This window comes from Cavia porcellus, unplaced genomic scaffold (genome assembly GCF_034190915.1).
Source record: "Cavia porcellus strain 051 isolate PalLab524CR breed Dunkin Hartley unplaced genomic scaffold, mCavPor4.1 scaffold_33, whole genome shotgun sequence".
NCBI classification, from domain to species: domain Eukaryota; kingdom Metazoa; phylum Chordata; class Mammalia; order Rodentia; family Caviidae; genus Cavia; species Cavia porcellus.
The window spans coordinates 1,377,571-1,401,331 of NW_026947516.1; the positions used below are offsets into that span (position 1 = coordinate 1,377,571).

The 23,761-nt window shown below is 60.0% G+C and overlaps 1 protein-coding gene across 3 annotated transcripts; it reads left to right on the top strand.

The window, feature by feature from the left end:
• Positions 1 to 32: 32 nt before the first annotated feature.
• Cd99 (CD99 molecule (Xg blood group)) lies at positions 33 to 23,403 on the top strand. 3 transcript variants are annotated; one of them, XM_063243052.1, is made up of 10 exons: positions 33 to 464; positions 4,293 to 4,322; positions 5,014 to 5,058; positions 5,633 to 5,677; positions 6,851 to 6,919; positions 10,345 to 10,389; positions 12,947 to 13,003; positions 14,336 to 14,452; positions 21,587 to 21,640; positions 23,049 to 23,403. In XM_063243052.1, exons 1-10 carry the CDS (start codon positions 317 to 319, stop codon positions 23,072 to 23,074), a joined length of 636 nt encoding a protein of 211 aa, XP_063099122.1. In that variant the 5' UTR covers positions 33 to 316; the 3' UTR covers positions 23,075 to 23,403. The 3 variants fall into 3 exon arrangements, with proteins under 3 accessions (XP_063099122.1, XP_063099123.1, XP_063099121.1); XM_063243051.1 differs by having other exon boundaries at positions 43 to 464; positions 21,584 to 21,640; XM_063243053.1 differs by lacking the exons at positions 21,587 to 21,640; positions 23,049 to 23,403 and adding an exon at positions 16,449 to 18,469 and having other exon boundaries at positions 34 to 464.
• Positions 23,404 to 23,761: the final 358 nt, after the last annotated feature.

The following is a 23,761-nucleotide window of genomic DNA, read 5'->3' on the forward strand; positions in this document are numbered from 1 at the left end:
GTGACTCAGGGAAACTCGGGACGCGGGGACACAGCCACGCCCCGGGGGGCCGGGAGGTTTGGGGGAGCCCCTCCCCGGGAACTCCCTTGGGTCCCCCCGGAATCTGGGGTCCGGGTTGCACCCCTAAGTCGGGGCACGCGGTGCAGGAGCCAGCCTGGGCGTGGGAGGCCGGGCGGGCGGGTCTCGGGGTGCAGGTCGGGGGTCCCCAAGGCACGCGGGCCCTGCACGGGGCGCAGCAGGAGGCCGAGCCCAGGGCGGCGCCCCCACTGCTGTGCTCTGCTCGGCCGCCCCGCCCCGGGGCGTGCCCAGGGTGTGTATGGGGGGTCCCCGGCTCCCCCCGCCCCCCGACTCCGCCCTCCCGCTCGGGGCGCTCAGTGCGCTCCCGGCCGGCGCCGTCAGCATGGCGCGCGCGTTCGTCCTGCTGCTGCTGCTGCTCGCGGGGACGCTGGTGCGCGCGCGGGACGGTGAGCGGCGGGGCGGCCGGGGGGTGCGGGGCGGGAGCGGGGCGCACTCTCGGGGGGCGAGAGAAGGGCGCCCCGATCGGGGGGGGCCCACGCGGGGCCGCGAAGTTTGGAGAGGGGCGCACGGCGGGGACCCCGGACTTTGGGGAGGGGCGCACGGCGGGCGCCGTAAACTTTGGGGAGGGGCGCACGGCGGTGACCCCAAACTTTCGGGAGGGGCGCACGACGCGAACCCTAAACTTTGGAAAGGGGCGTACGGCGGGGACCCTAAACTTTAGGGAGGGGCGCACGGCGGGCACCGTAAACTTTGGGGAGGGGCGCACTGCGGGGACCCTAAACTTTGGGGAGGGCCGCAGTGCTGGGACCCTACACTGGGGAGGGGCGCACGGCGGTGACCCCAAACTTTAGGGCGGGGCGCGTGGCCGGTATCCCAAACTTTGGGGAGGGGCGCAGGCGGGGACGCTACACTTCGGGGAGGGGGCGCCGCCTGGACACGTGGTGCCGGAGGAGGAGCGCGCGGTGGGGCGCAGGGGCGCGGGTCGGGTGAGGGGTTCTGGGGGCGCCCCCCGCTCTGGGAGCTCCGAGGCCCGGACAGCAGGGTCGGCGCGTGGCTCGGGGGGACCCTGAGGAGGGGCGCAGGGCCAGGGGTGCAACCCGGCCCCCAGATCCTGGGGGAACCCAAGGGGGCCCTGGGGAGGGGCGCACCTTGCGGGGACCCCCCCCCCCCGGTAGTCCGGGCTCGGGGACCCGGCGAGGCGGGCGGCACCCCCGTTTCCTGGGCGCCGGGCCGCGGAGGCCTGGGCCTGGATTTTGGAGGCGGCCGGCCGGAGGCCTGCGCGGGAGGCGGGCCGGGAGCGCGCGGCTCTGGCGCCTCCTGCAGGTTCCTGCTGGGGGCTTGGCGGGAAAACCCGAGCGGGGGTCCGGGCACCCCGTTTACGTCTGCACTGCGCTGGGCACTTTTTTTTGTAACTGAGAAATCACAGAAATTAGGAGTCGCGGTTTCGGGTCCAGGCGGGGTCCGGGAGGGGGGCGCCTGGTGAGGGGCTGGTTTCTGTTTTGTTTCCAAAGCCCCCCAGGAGCCCACGCAGGGTCCCCACTCTCGCAGCTGAAGGGACGGACCGGTGGCCAGCTTCAGGGAGTCGGGCCTCCACTTTTTGATTTGATTTGATTTTTAAGTTCGGGAACAGGGTCGAATCACGCACAGTCACTCAATTACCCCGGTTGGGCTTTGACTCGAGATCCTCCCCGCGAGCCTCGGCCTCCCTCCTGGGCGCTCGGATGACGCCAGGCCTGTCTGAGAAGCATTTTCTGGACTGCAGTGTGCGTTGCTGTGCGGGGTACAGCGCGGTCCCCCAGCCCGGGCCGGAGTCCGAGGAGGGGGCTCTTGCAGCGGGGTCGTCTGTTTATGGGGTGCAGCTGGAGGCCACTTCGACGAAAGAAAGGAGGGACCAGGACTGTGGGGTGGGGTAGGATGTGTAGGAGTGGGATGTGTCCCTGTGGTTCTCGCCCTGAGTCAGTCATTCAGTCATGCAGCAAACCCGGCCTCAAACTCGGCCGCGGCTTCCTCTCTCTGCTCTCGGGTGGCTGCTGAGGTTGGCGATTTGCACCCGGCTGCCCCGCCCTGCTGGGGTCCCCCTCCCCCTCCCCTGTGGCCCAGGAGGACCAGGTTGCCATGGAGACGCCAAACAGCAACAAGCCAGCTGGCGCCTCAGGCCCACATAGCAGCCCTGTGGGAGGCTGAGGCAGGACGGTCTCCTGCGCTCCCCTCCTCCAGCCGGCTCTTTGGTGATGGGACCCCTCCCGGGGGGCCCTGCTGGGCCGGTCCCCTAAACGGCTCTGCACCCCGCTGGCCGCCTCTCTGGTTTCTTAGGAGCCAGGTCTGCGGCCGGGAGGGCTAATTCCCCCGCTCTGTGCGCCTGTGTTCCTGTTGTGTCTTGGGTGATTTTACTTAGTTTTTCCTACCCGGGAGTTTTTATTATTCACTCTGCAAACACAGCTCTGTGCTGAGTTGCCCCGGGCCAGCTTCCACTTGGGACCCTCCCGCCTCAGCCTCCCGCATAGCGGGGTTCACAGCTTTGGATCTGAGGTTCCTTGAGTTTTGCAGAGCTGCAGACTCCAGTATTCACCCCGGGATCTCGGGGTTCGGGGCCCCCGCTCCCCACAGCATCCCGGTCGTCCTGAAAGGCCGGGGTGTGTGTGTGTGTGTGGGGGGCTGGGGTGTAGGGGAAGCCGGGTTCCAGCTCCGGGCGGGCGATTCTCGGGGTGCGCTGCGCTGGCAACATCAGGGCATCGGGGCCCTGTGCGGCCTGGAGACGGGGAGCCGTTTTTCTTGCTTTTGTTTTCTTTTTAAAATAATTTTTATGACTCTGTTTGCACTTTTTTAAGAAAAAAAACGTACGAGTCCTGGCACAAAACCGCCCGCTGCTTTCTGAGCCTGGGTCCCCCCGCGCCCATCGCCAAAGGCCCCCCGCCCTCTCCCGACATCTGGCTTTGATTTAGTCTGTGTTTACACTCGGATTTCCCGTCCGCGAGGAGCCGAGTGTGCGCCTGCCTGGTGCCGGAGCCCTGCAGTCCGAAGCTGCTTCCCGACGCCGGGCGGGACTTTACCTTCTTCACCGCTGTATAGTACTCCACGCCGTGCCATCAGCACCTGCCCTGTATCCGTGCCCCCGTACAGGTGGACGCACAGGCCGGCCCCGAGACTGACGCCCTGTGGGTGACCTTGGGGTGCACCGTGGGTGACTCGGGGTGCACTGTGGGTGACTCGGGGTGCACCCGGGTCCCTGCGATGTGACAGACAACTTTAAGTCTTTGGGGGAAACACCCAGAAGGGGAGCGGCCTGGTCAGGGGGAGTTTCTGGCTGGGTGTTTTAGCCACTTGTGAACAGTTTCCACAGAGACCCCAACAGCTCGGTCCCCCGATGGCCAGCAGAGGCCGGCGGGCCCCTGGGCAGGTGGGGGACCCGCAGGGCGGGGGCCGGCTGAGCCTGCAGGCCGGTGTCCCCCCGTGTCCCCCCGTGTCCCCCCCCCGCATCCTGTTTTTGTGAGCCCGCCGCAGGGCGTGCGCTGGGGACGCGCCCTGATGACTCACCGTGAGTCATCGCCGTCCTGGGCCGGGTCCAGCCCTGGCTCTGCGCCCGGCTGCGTCTCCATCTGTCTGTCTATCTGGCTGCAGGCCGTGTGTCCAGGCGGCCTGGGCCGTGTCAGTGCTCTCCGTGGCTAGGGTTTGCCGTGTCCCCTCGCCCCCTTCCCTTGCTGTGAGAGTCGGGGTGCAGGCATCTCGGGTCGGGGCCTGTGACCCCCTTAGCTTTGCTGTTCTGTTTTGGGGTCCCAAGGCTGCACCCCTGCTCCAGACCCCCCCACCTTGTTCAATGGTGTTACTTTGAGCTGTCCCGGTCCCGGCTGGAGCTGGGCACCCGCCTGCCTCAGCCTCCCGCAGCGCTGGCCCTGTCCAGGGGCCCCCCGGAGCCAGGCTGTGTGTTTTGGGAGCCTCCTTCCCGCTGTGGCGGAGCTGCCCCACCCGCTGGCTGCAGCGCAGGGCTTTGCTCTGGAGAGGCTTGCACCCCCGGGCGGCCGCCTCCCTAGAGGGCGTGGACACGAAGGAGGGAACCGCCCGTGCGAGGCGCCCCTGCAGGCCCCGGTTTGTTTCGGGGTCTTGGTAGCCGACAAGCAGACAGAAACTGCAGGCCCACTAGCAGGTGGGGGAGGGGCGTGGAGTACTACACAGCCCTCAAAAGGAAGAGACCCCGAGTGATTTGGGGCACCCTGGGTGTGGCTGAAGTTTGTTTTCCGTATTTCTAACTTGACTTTATTTTTTTTTTTCTTTTGTAGACTTAGGTTTTGACTTAGCTGACGCCCTTGGTGAGTAACGCTGTAGCACTTTTTACAAACGCCCGGGGGTTCTGCCTTAGTATCGGGAATGTCGGGGTCACTGAGCCTCACGGCCAAGTTCTCAGTGTTTTTATAAAGTTACTGCAGTGGAGACGCGTGACCGTAATCGGTCCAGCATTTAAACACACTTATCCGTCCTCCTCGGGATTGTGCTCAGCTGTGCGCCGGCTCGGGGAGACCCTCCCGCCTCAGCCTCCCGCGGGGCGCCAGGTGGCCCCATCGCTGTGGCCTCGGCCTCCGTGTCCTCCAGCCTCTCCTGGTGTCCGCGCCCCGTGTCCTGTCTCTCGGGACGCGGGCGTTGGATTCGGGAGGCCGAGGCAGGAAGGTCTCGGGCCCAGATCCTCCAAGAAGCCCCCCTCCGAGACCTGTGTGCACGGGAGCTCCCGTACCCCACGTTCCAGCGGGCACGCATTTCAGGGCACCCCCTCTCCTCCTCGTGCTCACCCCTTTTTAACCTCATAGAGAGGACTAGGGTGGAATCGGGGTTCCCTGGGGTACAAGGCTCCTCTCTCCTGGGTGGGAGGCGCGGGGTCCCGGGACGGCGCCCTCCTGCTCCGGCTCACGCGGGGAGCACCCGTGTCCCCAGGGTCCCGCGGTCTGGGGGGCCGCTCAACACGCAGCCTCACCCTGAGCCCGGCTCAGCGTGCTTCTCTCTTTGCAGACGACATCAAGAAAACCACAGAAGCCCCCAAGAAGCCCCCGAGCGGTAAGAAACCGGCACCCCAGTGTACGGCCAGAGGGAGCGGGCGCCTCGGTGGGCCCCATTTTGTCTAAAGTTGGGGTGAGCCGGGTGTGGCGGCTCGTGCCTGTCACCCCAGGACTCACTCGGGAGGCTGAGGCGGGAGGATCTCTGAGTTCGAGACCAGCCTGAGCTGCACAGAGAGAGCCCGCCTCAAAAAGACCAAAAAATAGAACAAGTTGGGGTTTGGAGGGCGGAGAGCGGCTCCGATGTAACACGTGCATCCTCCTGGGCTGCGATAATTTTGGGTCCTTTTGAGAGTCTCCCCGACACCCTCGCGGGGGGGGGGGTGAGTTTGTCTCCTGAGAGGGAATCAGCGTGGCTCACGGTGCAGAGGGTGCAGTCCATGGCCGGCGTCATGGAGGACGGTGTGGGGAGGAGAGACGCCCCCATCGTCGTGCAGTGCATCAGTGTGCACAATTGGGGTCCGTTGCTGTGACGGCACCGCGGTCCATGAGTGTCCCCGTCGGAGGTGCCACGCTGGGCAGCGCTCCCTGCCGGCCGTCCCCCGGCTGCTGCTGACCGCCTTCTCCCTGTGCAGGTGGCGATTTGGACCTGAGCGAGGCTCTCGATGGCGCAGGAGACGGTGAGTGGCTGTCACACCTTCACTGTGGCCCGTCTCTGGTCACGCTCACTAGAAAGAGCCACGTCTGCTCAGTGCTGGGGACGTTCATGGCGAGCACAGGAGGACTCTGGGCTGGCGCTGGACGTCTTTCTGCTGCTCGTTTGGTTTTGGTCTTTGTTGCTGTTTCTACCTGCGTGCTCAGTTTTTATTTCAGAAGTCATGACGGGCTTTGAAAACTTCCTGAGCGTGAAGCCCATCTTCACTCCACAGAGCCGCCATCTTCTTACTACACGGGCAGCCATCTTACTACCACACAGACGGCCATGTTGTTAACCACATGGGCGGCCATCTTATTACACACAGACGGCCATTTTATTACTACACGGGCAGCCATCTTACACCACACAGACGGCCATGTTATTACCACATGGGCGGCCATCTTATTACACACAGACGGCCATTTTATTACTACATGGACCGCCATCTTACTACCATACAGGCCGCTATGTTACCACATGGGCTGCCATCATCTTACCATACAGGCCACCATCTTGTTACTACACCTTCTGCCATTTTCCACTGGCTGCCATCTTGCGCCCACATGGCCATCATTTGGTACCACACCAGCATCCATTTTGTTATTATACCAGCAGGCATCTTGTTAGCCTCCATGTTGTTACTACATCTTCTACCATCTTGACCACATCACTTAACAGCTTGTTACCACACTTGCCGCCATTTTGTTATTACACTGGCTGCCATTTTGTTATCACACTGGCTGCCATTTTGTTAGCACACTGGTTGCCATTTTGTTACCACACTGGCTGCCATTTTGTTACCAGACTAGCTGCCATTTTGTTACCACACTGGCCGCCATCTTGTTATCATAGTGGCTGCCATATTGCTTTGACTTGCTGTTGTCTCCATCTTGAAATCGTCAATCCAGTTTCAACAGTGGGTTTTATGTTCTCATTTTGCCCAGAACCCGGTAAAGTTTGTTGACTGCTTCAGAGTCCTGCGTTAGCATCTATGGAAAGCAGCCACCATTAAGTGCTGTGGTTGGGAGGGAGCTGGCGGTGTCACTGTCACCATGACGCAGCGCGCTTCCTCAGGGGACCGTGTCTGCACACTTGAGGTTTTATTTTCTTAATTGCAAACCACTGCTCACTGGAGTTTTTCCTTCTTTGCAAACAGCTAACCCTGTGGCCCCCAGACAGCCCGAGCCCAAGCCAAACCCGAAGCCCAACCAGCCAGGATCCTCTGGTGAGTCTGTGCCTCGAGCCCTTGGGTCAGTTTTGGGATTTTCAGCATCCACTGACACCCAGACACACAGGCATTATCCCTAAAATTAGGGGTACGTGTGGGGTTGATGCCCATCTATACTGCATAATGATCCGATCATTTATCTGCTTTGCTGTGGTACATGTGACTGACCTTCTGATGGTAAACTCCTGTTCCATAATTTTACATATTAGTTTCAGTGGCATAATTTTAAAGTAAAACGATTTTTTTTTTTTGAGCTCAGCATGCACCTTCATGCTGAGCTCCATCCCCAGAATTTATTAATGTTTCAAAAGTTTTGAAACACGGTTTCACTAAGTTGCTAAGTTGCCCAGGGTGGGCTTCGTCTGGTGATCCTCCTGCCTCAGCCCCTCAGTGTGCTGGAACGACAGGTCTGCGCTTCCAGACGCAAGCAAAAATGTGAACCTTCTGTTCATGTTGTCACTGTGTATTTTGCTTACTAATGGGCCACGGGAGCCTGCACCGTGTGATTTTCTAATGGTCATTGTGTACTATACACAGTTACCTGTGATGCTATTTAACTTCCCGAAAATGTGATTTCTGAGCTATTACAAGATTGGAAATGGCGGAGGAAATTTAAGGCACACTACTCAGCTGTGTTTCTTTAGAGCGTCTCCCTAAGAGTTAAAGTCGCCATTCTGCAGTGATCCACCCACAGCCACGTTGACAGCAGCACAACTCCCAGGAGCCGAACGTTGGAAGCAGCCTCTGTGTCCATCAGCAGATGGACAGAGAGAGAAAACGAGGTGTTTGCACATTGGTGGAGTACTACACTGCTATGAACAAGCACAAACTCGAGTGACACGTAGGAAAATGGGTGGACGCTGAGATCGTAGTGTTAAGAGAAGTAAATCATACACACTGACTTAAATAGTGCAGGGTTTCTCTTCTAGGAGAAAACCAAAGGATAAATAAAGAGCAGAGTAGAAGACAGATGATAGGAAGCGGGAAGGGAGGTTAGGGGGAGCTGGGAAGAGAATCTGGGGAGCAGAAGGGAATCAGAAGGACTCGAGAATGGCTGGGACCTGCCACTTCCCCACGGTGAACGCCTTATGCCCTGCAAACATACTAGGAAATGCAAAGAAAATTTTTGTTTTTTTAACATAGACTTCAAGAAGTCTTAATTCTTCAGGTGACTGCGTATAACTTCTTTATAGCGGCTTTTTGATTTTTTTTTTCCTCCCAAATTGTAGCTGCCCACATCCTGCTGTGTAGACAGGGGACTGCTTCCTTCTGGTGACTGCAGACGTCGCTCTGCACCCGGGAGGCTGAGGCGGGAGGATCTCTGTGCGTTCGAGACCCGCCTGGGCTACAGAGTGAGCCAAGGCCAGCCTGAGCTGCACGGGGAGAGTCTGCCTCAAACACACAAATAAAAAAAGACAGAAAGAAACTCTCCATCAAACACTGCCCCAGCTTACATCACTATGACCGCAGCATCTTCCCGTAGCTCAGAAGTTAACCAAAACCAAGTAAAACACTTTGAGGCTTCGGCTTGCCGCGGGTTTGAGTTAACACCGGTCGTTTATGACCAAACGCTTTCCCACGTGCTTCTCGCCTTTGAATATTTGTCACAGCACTTTTGATCAGTGAGATTTGAAATTGTTCCCTCAGTGTGGCTTTGGCTGGCTTTTCCACAGGCTTTGAGGTTTTATTCCTTTATCTATTTTCTGTTAAACTTGAGATTCACGTTGTTGATTGTCTTCTTGTTTTGGGGAAAATAATAAAAATCTTTTTTTTGTTGTTCTACTTATTAATTTATTTATTTTTGTGTTTCTGAGACGCAGTCTCTGCGGTTCAGGCTGGCCTTGAGCTCACTTTGTAGCCCAGGCTGGACTCGAACTCGCAACGATCCTCCTGCCTCAGCCTCCCGAGTGCTAGGCTGACAGGCATGCATGGCTTTTTTCTCTTTTTTTTTTTTTCATTTTGTTTTTTGAAGATGGGTAGCAGCCCTAGACTCGGGACCTGTGCCGCTAAACTACATCCCGGGCCCAAAATCTTCTATTTCCCCTTGTGACTGACCATTGTGAATTGACTGACTGTGTGAACGTCTTGCCAAGAACTAAGCTTTTCCCTGTGGGTACAATTCATGTATTCTACTCGTGTCTTTATTTATATATTCCCAAATTATTTACTCTCTGCTTTTGTTCGCTTGTATATTTTTGTGTATGTTCAATGTGTTTATGACTTTAATAAACATCGGGTTTGTATACATTTTCACTAGCAACCATCCTGAGGCGAATTCTCTTGAATTCTCTTCATGTCTTAGCTTTTCCCACCAGAAAGTCAAATTATTTGCATTTTTAAAAAAAGTTTCCTCCCCGTTACAGTTTAGTCTTGGTTTTGTTCTGTTGCTTTTGCTAGATCACGACGGCCGACATGGGGTGCGGTGGGTGATTTTCACTTCTGAATTTAAAGCGGAGTCTAAAAAGATTCGTTTTTCCACACCAAAGTTTTTTTGCAAAAAGAGTCAGGTCATGAAGTTGGTCTTTCTGTTGTCCGTCTGTCTGCCTGCCCAGGCCCTCCTAACTGACCACGTGCCCAGCCTTTATGCATTATTTCTTCTGTTTAACTTTCTATATTGACACAGTGTCTTGGTGAATCGTGACATTGTGGGCCTGAATTGAGACCCTCCCGTCTCAGCCTCCTGGCGCCCTGGGATGACCGACCTTCGCACCACGCCAGCTAGAAAGTATCTTTCTCTTCTCCAGCTTTTTCATGTTATTTTTCATCGAGGGGTGGCATTGCCAATCACAACGGTCATCATGTGTTTTTTCCCTTGTAATGCATGGATGTGACAGGTTACATAAAGGGCTGCGTTTATATGCCGTGTCTCCTTGCTTTCATGAAGTAGCCTCTCCTTAGGCATAGTGCGTTATATGAAGCTTATGTTAAATCTGATGTGTATCAGCTAGCTACTGCTGCATAACAAAACACCCATGACTCGTTATTTCTCATGATTTTGGGTTGGGCTTACTGATCCGGGCTTCTAATTACACTAATCAGCAAAAATAATACTTCTGTAGTTCCATTTTCTTTTTTTGCTTTTTCCCAGGGTTCGTGGGGGAATGTTGGGTAGTACCACACTGACGAGAGAATTTGTTTTACAGGTTGTGTGTCTCTTTGCTGAGATGCGAGTGACTAAAAGTTTTTCCTATTTGACTTTTGTTTTAAACTTTGGAGTATTTGTGCATATGCAGGGGCATCACATATGATGATTCTTCATTGTGCCTGTGGTTTGGTTGTCTCTTCACAGTTGCATGCAAACAGTGGATCTGGGAGCATTTTGTCTTTGGGGTTTTCGGATCAGGGACGCTCAGTTTTTAATCGTGCAGGACACGACCGCCAGGTCCAGCACGGCCAGTGATGTTGTCTTTTTTCTCCTTCAGGTGGATTTTCAGATTCCGACCTGGCAGATGCAGCAGGTGGAGACGGTACGTGATCCCTCTCTTGTTTTTATTCTCCTCATGCTTTTTTTGCCCCTAATTTTCTGTGAGACCTCAGGGTCTCCATCGTGGGTCTCCATGAGACCACAGGGTTCACACTCCCAACCTTCCATGAAAGCACTCGGTCTACACACGACCCTCCACTCGGTTAAACACGCATGATTCTCTGGGACCTTGGTCAGTGGTGCCGAATTACAGGGTGCAGAATGTGTGGCTGGCTCCTGAGAGAAGGCTGAAGGATTTAGGGACTCTCTTCTCTATCGCAGGATGGAAGCTTTCTTGAACATTGGCAGGTCTTGGCCATCTCCTAACTCAGTCACTCCCATATAGTGTAAAGTGCAGCTGTGTAACATACATTCACCTAGTGTGTAGCAGGCAGTGCACAAAGTGGCTAGCTGAATGGAATACGTATGCAGCAGGCAGCGTGACAGTTGTGCAGCTGTGTAACATGTGCTCCCTTATAGTGTAATAGTTCACTGAGTAGCTGTGTAACATACAGTCCCCTAGCATGCAACAGGCAGTATGACAGCTGCGTAGCTCTGTAATATATGCTCCCTGATAGTGTAATAGGTAGTTCAATGAATAGCTCTGTGAAGTGCGCTCCATTAGAGTGTAACAGCACAGCAGACTAGCTGTGTAACAAACACTCCCTTATGCGGCAGACAGTACAGAGCTGTGCAGTTGTATGATATGCAAAGCCATTGTAGACAACACAAGAGACCCAGAAGCTGCCTGGTCTCTAAAGAACCAGCTCTGTCAGTCTGTGTGCAAATCACTGAACTGGGTCCAGCGGAACTCTTGACAAGGACACAACACTTGGACAGGTGGACAGGCCAGCCCTGTCCACTTAGGCCGGTGTTCAGCAGAGCACGCTGTGATCCTGTGTCTGTTATGAGCCGATGCACAGACCCCAGAGGTAAAGGGCTGGTGGGTTGAGTCTCTCCGCTGCCGGCCACCCCGAGGAGCTCGCTGGGTCTGGTGCAGCCGTGGACTCGGCAGGTCGTGAGTCCGAGAAGTGTCCAGCCTTAGGCAAAGTCTCGGTCAGCTCCGGGGGAGAGGACAGGCACCCCGATCCCCCTCGGGGTCTGCCCGGGCCTTCTGGAGGCCGCCCTGGTACAGGTGGCCTGAGTGGGCGCCAGTCCGGTGTTGTCCTGGTGATGATGAGACACTGAGGGATGGGCCTTCCGCGATCGCAGAGGAGTCTGCTGCTCCACGTCCTGTTCCTGACAGGCCTGAGATGGCGTCTGCACGAAGAGCTTTACATTAGCTGAGGGTGAGGGAAGTTCCTTCCGTCTGTGGTCGGCAGCGCTGCCTTCGCCGTGTGTGAAACAGGACATCACAGAGAGAGTGGAGAGAGAAAGGAAACCTCCCAACTCAGGGCCAGGAAGTGAGGAGGAGGGAGAGGAACACATTCAGTCCCAATATGGCGTCTGGCCACGCCCACAGAGAGCTGATTTCTACTAAGCCCCGCCCCCTAGTGGTTCAATCACCTTCTTCCATAGCGTGATGGACAGGGAGTGAGAGAATGCATTGAGTCCCCATGTGGTCTCGAGCCACGCCCACAATGACCCGCTTGTGGTCACCGCTAAGCCCCACCTCCTAAATGTCCAATCACCTTCTTCCATAGCATGATGGACAGGAAGGGAGACTGAGAATGCCTTGAGTCCAAATATGGACTGGAGCCACGCCCACAATGACCTGATTTCTACTGTCCCGCCTCCTAGTGATCCAATCACCTTCTTCCATAGCATGATGGACAGAAAGTGAGAAGGCATTGAGTCCCAATATGGCCTGGAGCCACTCCCACAATGACCTGTTTCTACTGTCTCGCCCCCTAGTGGTCTAATCACCTTCTTCCATAGCATGATGGGCAGGAAGTGAGAAGCAGAGGAAGACCTTGAGTCCCAAAATGTCCTCAGGCCACGCTCACAATGGCCTGATTACTAAGCCCCGCCTCCTAGCGGTCCAATCACCTTCCATAGTATCAAGGACAGGAGGTGATACCGACCAAGAGGACCCAAGGTGATACCTACATTGGGTCCCAAAACGGCCTCTGAGGCCATGCCATTGACTTCCTCATAGTAAGCCCCACCCCTAAAAGTCCAAACATCTTTTTCCATAGCATCACGACCAGAAAGTGAGAGAGGCCTGGGTCCTAATGTTCCCCAAGGCCACGCCCACAGCAGCCTCACTTTCAGTAAGCCCCGCCCCAGAGGGTCCAGTCACCTTCCATAGCAACATGCACTGAATGTGGCCCTGGGCCACGCCCACGGCTGCGTCACTTCCTAGTGCTGAGTCCCGCCCCCTCGAAGTCCAATCACCTTTCTCCGTGGCACGTTAGGAAGTGAGAATGACGAAGACATTGGGCCCCAGGGTGGCCCGAGGCCACGCCCACTGTGACCTCACTTCCGGCCCCGCCCCGGCTGACTCAGTAGCATTATAGCGCATGGGGTGTCCAGGTCTCCCTCCCGCGCTGGGCCCCCCTTGACGGTGTCCATTAGCAGCTCCTCGGTGCAGCTGCCAGCGGCTCGCTCTTGTCTTGCAGGAGGCCGCGACGGACATGGCGGGAGCAAGCCCCGGCACGACGGCGCGGCCCCGGAAGGTAGGAGCGGGCCTGCCGCCCTCTGCGTCGGCCGTGGGGCTGGGAGCCCTCCGGGGGTGCGGACAGGACCTCGCCGGGCCCGGCCTGCTCCCGAGAAGAGCCGAGCGGGAAACCCCCGTGGGGAGCAGGGAGCCGGGGAGGGGCGCGCCTGCGCCTGCCAGCACCTGGAGGCTCAGGCCTGCAGAGTTTGGGGAGCCCCCTCCTCCCATCGCCTGGTGCAACAGTGGAAATAAATAAGGGGGTGCGGTTGGCCGTGGGGGGGTTGCGGCCAAGAGCTCGCGCTGGCACTGTGGGGCGCAGGATTTTGGGGTGCCGATCAGGCAGGAAATGCAGCCAGCCTGGCACTGTGGGGCGCGGGATTTTGGGGTGCCGATCAGGCAGGAAATGCAGCCAGCCTGGCACTGTGGGGTGCGGGATTTTGGGGTGCCGATCAGGCAGGAAATGCAGCCAGCCTGGCACTGTGGGGCGCGGGATTTTGGGGTGCCGATCAGGCAGGAAATGCAGCCAGCCTGGCACTGTGGGGAGCAGGATTTTGGGGTGCCGATCAGGCAGGAAATGCAGCCAGCCTGGCACTGTGGGGCGCGGGATTTTGGGGTGCCGATCAGGCAGGAAATGCAGCCAGCCTGGCACTGTGGGGAGCAGGATTTTGGGGTGCCGATCAGGCAGGAAATGCAGCCAGCCTGGCACTGTGGGGCGCAGGATTTTGGGGTGCCGATCAGGCAGGAAATGCAGCCAGCCTAGCACTGTGGGGCGCGGGATTTTGGGGTGCCGATCAGGCAGGAAATGCAGCCAGCCTGGCACTGTGGGGCGCAGGATTTTGGGGTGCCGATCAGGCAGGAAATGCAGCCAGCCTGGCACTGTGGGGCGCAGGATTTTGGGGTGCCGATCAGGCAGGAAATGCAGCCAGCCTAGCACTGTGGGGCGCGGGATTTTGGGGTGCCGATCAGGCAGGAAATGCAGCCAGCCTGGCACTGTGGGGCGCGGGATTTTGGGGTGCCGATCAGGCAGGAAATGCAGCCAGCCTGGCACTGTGGGGCGCAGGATTTTGGGGTGCTGATCAGGCAGGAAATGCAGCCAGCCTGGCACTGTGGGGCGCGTGGGATTTTGGGGTGCAGATCAGGCAGGAAATGCAGCCAGCCTGGCACTGTGGGGTACGGGATTTTGGGGTGCACATCAGGCAGGAAATGCAGCCAGCCTGGCACTGGGGCGCGGGATTTAGGGGTGCAGACTCCATGTTGGGGCTACAACTGGGCAGCCCCGGGGTCCCCATCGAGTCCTCGCGGAGCGCCAGGGCTGCTCCCCGGTCCTGACCTGCCCTGATTTCCCCTGCAGCGGAGCAGCCCCAGGGCGTGATTCCGGGCATCGTGGGCGCCGTGGTGGTGGCCGTGGCCGGAGCCGTGTCCAGCTTCATCGCCTACCAGAAGAAGAAGCTGTGCTTCAAAGAGAACCGTAAGCGGGGTCCCGCGCTCCACTTCCCGCATGGCCGGGGACACCGGCTTCCCCCAGCAGACCTTACGCGGCTGCGCCTGTGCTGAGCCCCACGCGGGCTCCCTGACACCCGCGTGCTCACTGACACCCGCGTGCTCACCGTGCGGCTTCCGCCGAGCTGCTTCGCCGTGTTTAACCGCGAGCCGTCGCCACTGCCGAGCTTCCCCGTCGAGGGGGGACCAGAGTGCTGCTGGATATGGAGATGCCTGTGTTTATAGTTAGAGTACGGGGTGCATCGACCTGAGCACCCCCAAATTCTCCCTCGCTGCACACTCTCCTCTCAGTGTGCTTGCTGCTCTCTACAGGAGCTCGGGGTTCCTTGGTTCTCAGGGGCTGCTCCAGCTGGGATCAGAAACCCGGTGACGGCCGCTGCCGAGCGCCATCTAGCAGAAAGGCAGCTGTAAACACAGGACCCGGGCCCCGTCCACCTCGGTCCCCGGAGCTGGCCCCGTGCGACTCCCGGGTCCTCCCCAAGCTCACAGTGACCAAGAAAGGTCAGGGTTTGGGGTCCACTCAGGACATGGAGGCAGCCAGGATTTCACTGCTAAAGATCCTGAGGACAGAGGATTCCGGGGTTGCAGGGAGAGCGGCCAGGATCTGGGGGAGCCAGCAGGGCCGGGGGACTCTGAGGGCTCTGTGCCTTTGTGTGTTTTTAGTGTAGGGATTTTTGAGTTAAACACACACCACGCCTTTTGACCAGCTCCCGGGGCGGTGTGTGTGAGGCTGGCTGGCGGAGAGGCCGTGTGGGAAACGGGCCCCTCGGAGTCCTCCCTGTTGGCACAGCCGGGTAGGCGGGAGGCTGCTGGTGGCTTCCTGCACCCCAGAGCAGCACGGTGAAGCCAGGGATGTGGGGTCCCGTCCTGGCTGGTAGCGTGCGGTTTCTGTGCAGGTTGTAAAATGTAGGTGAGGATTCAGAGTGACAGATTCATAACCGTGGCTCTGTCCAGCATCCAGGCCCCGTTCCGGTTCCCGGCTCGTGCAGGGATCAGCCCAGAGTCGGCAGGCCCGGCTGCTCTGTCCTGTTCTGCCTGTGCCGGTGCTGGCCCCGGGCGGGCACCTCTGCGCTGGTACCTTCAGATGTGTCTTGATCCTTCTTTGTGTCTGCCACCTTTCTTGGGGGCCACTGTTTGCAGAGTGTGGTGCGGTTTGGCTGGAGGTAGGGCCTGTCTGTGGTCCAGGCTGGCTTTGACCTCAGCACACGGCCCAAGCTGGCCTCGAACTCACAGAGATTCTCCCGCCTCAGCCTGCAGGATGCTGCGGTGACCGGCGAGGCCTTGTGAGGCTCTAAAAGTCTTGCATTAACTTGAGCTCGATTTTGGGGTCTCCCCTTCCCTTCCCTCCCCTCCCCTCGTGCCTGGGCTTTCCGAGCCCTGAGCAGTTTGGGGTGCTATTCTATATGTACAAGACACACATTCTGGTCAAAGCGCCAGGAGTCCGAGCAGGGTTGGATTCACCAGAAATTAGGAGCTGGCGTTGGAGAAAAGGCCGGAGCAGCTTCCCACCTGCGTGCCCGGGTGGACACCGCTGTGCTGGCCGGGCGCTGTGCACAGTGCAGGCTCGGAGTGCGGGGTGCTGGGCGGGAGCCGACGTTTTGCCCCAGTATTTCCTGTGGCTTTTGTCCCGATCTCTTGGCCTGCTGCCTGGTTTCTGTTTGTTTGGTTTTATGTTTGAGACACCCTCCCGCGCTGCAGCCCAGGCTGGCTTTGAGCTCACTTTGCAGCCTGCTCTCACACTTGCAGAGACGCTCCTGCCTCAGCCTCCCGAGCGCTGGGCTCTCGGGCGCTTGCCGGCCTGTTCCTGCTTTGGGGACCGTGTCGGCGCCTTCCTGGCCCGCTGTGCATGCCCAGCTCAAGGCTGTTGGCTGCTGCCCCGGGCGCTGCACCCCGGGACCCGCTTGGCCCCCGCCCCCGACCCCGAGCCGGCCCGTTCACTCTCTGTCCTCTGTCCCCCCCTCCAGATGCCTCGGAGACCTAGGCCCGCGGAGCCTGGCCCGCCCCAGGAGCCTGGACAGCGCGGCTCCCCGCTAAGCCCAGCCCGGCCCGAGGAGCGGCCGCCCCGGCCCTGAGCGCCCCGCTGCCCCCCTGTGTGCTGCCTCCCCCCCGTCCCCCTCCCTCCTCTGCAGAAGGCCCCGAGTCACGATCCCTCCCCCCATTTGGGTCTGCGCCGAGACGGGTTTGCTGATGGCCTGAGTGGCCTGAGCTGCCTGGAACCTCGGGGTGTCCTGCCTCGGCCTCCTGAGGTCGCTGGGGGGCTGGGGCCATGCACCACCCCTAATATGTCTTGACCTGTCCACGCGGAGGTTGGAGCAAGCATCAGCCCTCGGGGTGGTCATTGGTCTTGGGGAGCGGGCTGTGCACCCCGGGGGCTGCGAACCCCGTCTTTCTCACCCTGGATTCTTAGGACTCCCTGACCACCGGGCGCCCCGCAGGGCGGCCTCTGTCTCTGCCCTCCTCTCCCCCACCTGGTTCTGTAAGGGGTGCCAGGCTGCCGACCCAGACCGCGGGGATGGCGCTTTCTGGGGGCCCTCCAAGTCCGCGAGGCTCTGTGCCGGTGAGCGGGTGGCGGGGTCCCGCGCTTTGGACCTGAGCGTCCTCCTTGCCAGGCCGGCTGCACCCACGTGTGACCCCGACATTGCAGGCTGGGCCAGCATTGCGCCCTCCGCCGGCCAGCAGCAGGGCCAGTCGGGCTTTAATTTTGCCTTTTTGCAATGGGGTCTCGCTGTGCAGCTCGGGCCGGCTGCAGCTCACGCGGGGCTGCTCGGGCGCTCACAGCGACCTCCCGCCTCAGCCTGCCGGCGCCGGGCTGCACAGACATGCAGGGCACACCGAGCGTCCACGGCCGGCCTGCGGGGTGCCTGGGCCCGCGTGGAATCCGTTCGCTCCAGGCCCCCCGGGGGGAACCGGCGCCCCGACGGTGCCTGTGCTGACCGCACACTTGCTGGTCTGGGGACCTTGCGGGTGTCTCACCTCGGCAACCTGGCTCAGGCCCTCGGGGGATACATTCTGTTGTTTTTACTTTTTCTTTCGGTGGGGAGAAGCCCTCTCGGGAAGCCAAAGCGCCCGTCAGATCATGCGCTGTAACGCGTGCCCCGCGTTGGCTGGCAGCCTCTGCCCGGCCTGAGGGCTCACTGCCTGTTTGGACTTGGCCCTGCAGGAGGATTTCTTTTTATCTATCTATCTATCTATCTATCTATCTATCTACTATCCATCCCTCTCTCATCTATCTGTCCATCCTTCTGTCCATCCATCCACCTATCTGTGTAACCGATCAGTCTATCAGCTGTCTGTCTGTCCTTCCTAACTGTATCTCTCTGACTACCTGGCTCCGTAATCATTCTGTGCATCCAGCCACCTACCTATAAATCTGTCCATCACCTCACATCCTTCCTGTCTGTCCTTCCGTCCAGGTATCTATCTGCATAACCAGTCAGTCTGTCTCTCTGAGCAGCCACGACTGTGTATAATCCATCAGTATTCTCTGCCTGTGGTCTATGCATGCATTTACCCAACTCCATAATGCATCTAGCTGTCCAGCTACCGGTAAATCTGTGTCTATCTGTCCATCCACCCATCCATCCACCCGTCCATCCATCCTTCCTGTCTACCCGTGGCCTGCCTGTCCAGATGCTCTATCTCTCTCTGTCTCTCTGTCCCTCTGTCCCTCTGTCCCTCTGTCCCCCTCCTGCCCGCCCAGCCCGTGTCGCCCTGTGCCGTGTCACTCGCTGGTGGGGAGGGCGTTGCCGACCGTGCACTTTATCCGACACTCACTACAGAGCTGCGCTTCTGCCCCTTAGTTAGACCTTTATGCTCTGCACCTTGCGCGCGTCCCGCCCGTGTACACTGAGCCCGACCCTGCAGCTCTGGAAACACTGCCACTCGCTGAGGGGAGGAGCAGGACTTTCCTTTGCCACCGACAGTGTGCGGCCCTCGAGGTCGTTTGCAGCCTTGTAGAAGAGAAATAAACGTATCTTTCCTGGAAGTGTGCTGTGCTGGTGAACACTGTGGATAGGAAGAGGGGTGGATGAGGACATTCGGGGTTGACCACTCGCACATCACAGAGGAGGAGGGTTAATGGGGTGCAGAGGGTGCAGTCCATGGCTGGCGGCTCCAAGGGAGGAGCATCAAGGTGGACGGTGTGGGGAGGAGAGACGCTCCCGTCATGGTGGCCGGGAAGCAGGGAGAGAAGGGAGGAGCCGGGGACCAGAACACAGCTTAAAGAGGGAGCTCAGTGTGGCTCAGGGGTGCAGAGGGTGCAGTCCATGGCCGGCTGCTCCAAGGCAGAAGATCATGGTGGACGGTGTGGGGAGGAGAGACGCTCCCATCATGGTGGCCGGGAAGCAGGGAGAGAAGGGAGGAGCCGGGGACCAGAACACAGCTTAAAGAGGGAGCTCAGTGTGGCTCAGGGGTGCAGAGGGTGCTGTCCATGGCCGGCTGCTCCAAGGCGGGAGCATCATGGTGGACGGTGTGGGGAGGAGAGACGCTCCATCATGGTGGCCGGGAAGCAGGGAGAGAAGGGAGGAGCCGGGGACCAGAGCACAGCTTAAAGAGGGAGCTCAGTGTGGCTCAGGGGTGCAGAGGGTGCAGTCCATGGTCAGTGCTCCAGGGCGGGAGCATCATGGTGGACCGTGTGGGGAGAGACGCTCCCATCATGGTGGCCGGGAAGCAGGGAGAGAAGGGAGGAGCCGGGGACCAGAACACAGCTTAAAGAGGGAGCTCAGTGTGGCTCAGGGGTGCAGAGGGTGCAGTCCATGGCCGGCTGCTCCAGGGCGGGAACATCATGGTGGACGGTGTGGGGAGGAGAGACGCTCCCGTCATGGTGGCCGGTAAGCAGGGAGAGAAGGGAGGAGCCAGGGACCAGAACACAGCTTAAAGTGTTCTGGGGTGTGTGCTCAGGGGTGCAGAGGGTGCAGTCCATGGCCGGCCGCTCCAAGGCTGGAGCATCATGGTGGACGGTGTGGGGAGGAGAGACGCTCCCGTCATGGTGGCCGGGAAGCAGGGAGAGAAGGGAGGAGCCGGGGACCAGAGCACAGCTTAAAGAGGGAGCTCAGTGTGGCTCAGGGGTGCAGAGGGTGCAGTCCATGGCCGGCTGCTCCAAGGCGGGAGCATCATGGTGGACGGTGTGGGGAGGAGGGTCGCTCACATCATGGTGGCCGGGAAGCAGGGAGAGAAGGGAGGAGCCGGGGACCAGAGCACAGCTTAAAGAGGGAGCTCAGTGTGGCTCAGGGGTGCAGGGGGTGCAGTCCATGGCCGGCTGCTCCAAGGCAGGAGCATCATGGTGGACGGTGTGGGGAGGAGAGACGCTCCCATCATGGTGGCCGGGAAGCAGAGAGAAAAGGGAGGATCAGGGGACTAGAACACAGCTTAAAGAGGAAGCTCAGTGTGACTCAGGGGTGCAGAGGGTGCAGTCCATGGCCGGCTGCTCCAAGGCGGGAGCATCATGGTGGACGGTGTGGGGAGGAGGGTCGCTCACATCATGGTGGCCGGGAAGCAGGGAGAGAAGGGAGGAGCCGGGGACCAGAACACAGCTTAAAGAGGGAGCTCAGTGTGGCTCAGGGGTGCACACGGTGCAGTCCATGGCCGGCTGCTCCAAGGCGGGAGCATCATGGTGGACGGTGTGGGGAGGAGAGACGCTCCATCATGGTGGCCGGGAAGCAGGGAGAGAAGGGAGGAGCCGGGGACCAGAGCACAGCTTAAAGAGGGAGCTCAGTGTGGCTCAGGGGTGCAGAGGGTGCAGTCCATGGCCGGCCGCTCCAAGGCGGGAGCATCATGGTGGACGGTGTGGGGAGGAGAGACGCTCCCATCATGGTGGCCGGGAAGCAGGGAGAGAAGGGAGGAGCCGGGGACCAGAGCACAGCTTAAAGAGGGAGCTCAGTGTGGCTCAGGGGTGCAGAGGGTGCAGTCCATGGCCGGCTGCTCCAGGGCGGGAGCATCATGGTGGACGGTGTGGGGAGGAGAGACGCTCCATCATGGTGGCCGGGAAGCAGGGAGAGAAGGGAGGAGCCGGGGACCAGAGCACAGCTTAAAGAGGGAGCTCAGTGTGGCTCAGGGGTGCAGAGGGTGCAGTCCATGGCCGGCTGCTCCAAGGCGGGAGCATCATGGTGGACGGTGTGGGGAGGAGAGACGCTCCCATCATGGTGGCCGGGAAGCAGGGAGAGAAGGGAGGAGCCGGGGACCAGAGCACAGCTTAAAGAGGGAGCTCAGTGTGGCTCAGGGGTGCAGAGGGTGCAGTCCATGGTCAGTGCTCCAGGGCGGGAGCATCATGGTGGACCGTGTGGGGAGAGACGCTCCCATCATGGTGGCCGGGAAGCAGGGAGAGAAGGGAGGAGCCGGGGACCAGAACACAGCTTAAAGAGGGAGCTCAGTGTGGCTCAGGGGTGCAGAGGGTGCAGTCCATGGCCGGCTGCTCCAGGGCGGGAGCATCATGGTGGACGGTGTGGGGAGGAGAGACGCTCCCGTCATGGTGGCCGGGAAGCAGAGAGAGAAGGGAGGAGCCAGGTTTAAGGTGACATTTATAAACCTCCCGTCACGGATGGAATAACAGTGTTTGCGTGGTGGCCTGTCTGACCCAAATGTGTAAAGCTTTAGCACCGTCTGTGTGGTAGACGGCGGGGAAATGCAGGAGGAGCTGGCCGTCATCCTGGGCTGTACCTGCGGGGTAACCTGTGGCTGGGCATCGCCTCTCCTATGCACAGCAAGGTGCTGGGAGTCAGTATTGTCTCCGATTCCAAAGTGCGCGCTCTGGTGCTCGTGGGGAGGCCGAGCCTGCGGGAACAGGAGGAGCTGGGCCGGAGCCGCCTCAGGTTCCGTCATCTGGGGCTGAGGTGGAGGATCGCCCGCCTTCCAGGCCCACCTGGGCTGCAGCGTGCCACCTTTCTCCTCCTGCCTCCCGGGAAGGAATGTGGTTCCAGGTGCCCGAGACTCAGGGTGCGTTTTCCTGGCGGGGTGCGGCTGGCTGGGAAGGGGCGCTTGTTTCCCTGAAGGCCCCCGAGGCCTCTGGCTGCAGTGACCTCTGCGTGGTGTCGGGACCCACGGGAGGGCGCGGGGCTCCAGCGATGGCTTTTGTTTGCATCTGGGTCTTTTTTTTTGTTTGCAGCAGAACAAGGAGAAGTGAACTTGGAAAATGGCCCGCCGAGCCGCACGGAGCCTCCCGGTGAGCAGGGCGGGGTGCTGGGAGCCCCCCAGTAAGCAGGGCGGGGTGCTGGGAGCCTCCCGGTGAGCAGGGCGGGGTGCTGGGAGCCCCCGGTGAGCAGTGCAGGGTGCAGGGAGCCGCTGTTGTTGATTATCATTACTGTTATAGGTGCTAGTGCTTGACCCCTCCCGGGCCCCTGCGTTGAGCCGCGTCCCCAGGCCTGTTAATTTTACTTACTTATGTGTGCATTGTCTTGGAAACGGGCCCCCGAGTCCCTGAGTTACTTCGGCTGGGCTTGAATTCCCAGGGAGCCTCCTGCCTCAGCCTCCCAGCGCGCTGGGATGACAGGCCAGGCGTGCACGGCAGGTTTGGCTTCAGTGGTGGGGAGCCGCCCAGAGCTGCAGCATACTGATGAAACTTTCCCCAGCGCCCCCACCCGGCTGGCCCAACTGAGCATTTTAAAAGGTGCACGTTGGGAAATGCAGCTGGCGGGCTTTGCCGACACCTCGCCCTGCAGGCGGGATTTGTTGGGATTGCCCAGGAAAGGAAAAGGGAACAGAGCCGAGCAAAGGCCCTGGGGTGGGCGCCCAGACCGTGGGTCCTGTGCCTTGGTCTCTGCTCCTGTTCAGGTGAAGGTCGGGGGCAGATGTCCTGTGTTTGTTGACTGAAAAATTGAAATAATTTAGCTGTAAAAAGACAGTTTTTGGGAAGCCCGCGCCTGGGCTGGGTGTGTCCCAGGTGAGCGCTGTCCCATCCTGAGTCCCCAGCCTGCCCTTTCCGTCCTGGTTCCTTCCTGCCTCCGTTTCCCTGCTTCTCCCCTCCCCGCCACGCGCCGATTGCCTCCGTGCCCTGGAGTGTCACTCAGGCGCCAGCCGAGCTCGCCACACCCCGATTCCCGCCAGAGCCCTGTGTCTCTGGATTTCGGGGTGCGGGACCCTTCTGTCGAGCTCTTGGGGGTTTTCTCATGCCTGGGTCTTGTGATCCAAGGCCTGCTCCCGAGACGCCGTGCAGTAGCCGGGGCGCATTGCCAACAAGGCAAAAATGGTGTTTTCTGGCTTCTGCGCTCGATTGCCAAGACACGGCTGCCCTAGACTTTCTCATCAGGGTTTTGTAGTGCGGCCCGAGTGGCTGGCCGGCTCCACCCACCCCGCAGACAGCGGGCACAGCTGTGGCCCCGGAATGCTGCGGCTCCCGTCCAGCCCCCTGCAGGAGCCGGGCCGTGGTGGACCTGAGCGCTCGCTGGCAGGGTGCCTCCTTCTGAGTTTGTTGACTGCTTTATGTCCGCAGCTTCCCGTGGGCGCCGAGGCTCGCCCGGCCGGGTCACTGGCTGTGCCCACCTGGCTGCGGATTCTGCCTCCGGCCGGCGGGCTCCAGCTGCCCGGGGTACGTGCGGGCCGGCGCCTCACTGCCTGCTCTCTGCTCCCCACAGTTCAGCAGACGCTTTTGGAGAAGTAGACGGTGAACCCCGAGACTGCGGCACAGTGGCCGTGCCTGCCTCAGTTTCCCAGGCGAGAGCACCTGCAGGCCGAGGGCGGACAGAGCCAGAGCCGAGCGATGACCAGCCTGGCCAAGCACGACTCCCGCCGGCCTGGACGCGTCTAGGAGGCTCCAGCGCTGCCTGACCTGGACCCCGACCGGGTGCCCACCCGACCCCGACCCGGCCTGGACTGGACGGTGCACACCTGGGCTCGCGGGACTCGGGCCACAGTTGCTTCCCCGTTTCGCACGATTAATAAAGAAACACCCGAGCCCCCAGCCGGGCGCGTTGCCGGGCGTGGCACGGACGGACTGGGCTTCACTTCACTCCAGCTAGGCGGGCCAGGCCGGCCCCGCCCAGGCCCAGGTCCAGGCCCAGGTCCAGGTCCAGGTCCAGGTCCAGATTCAGGTCCCTGCTGCTCCCGGAGCTCCCGCACCCAGGTCCTCCCCGAGGGTCGTCTGCGTGCAGGGGCTCCGCGCGGCCGTCCTCCCGCCCAGCGTGCCCGGCGTTGGGGTGCGCCCTGCACCCCAGTGGCCTTCACCCCGGCGTTCTGCACCCAGACACCCCTCCGTCCACCGGCTTCTCCCTCCCAGGCCCTCCTGCCCCAGCTGCCCCTCTGCAGCCAGGTGCCGTGTCCTGCACCCACTGGGGCTCCCACCCAGGCA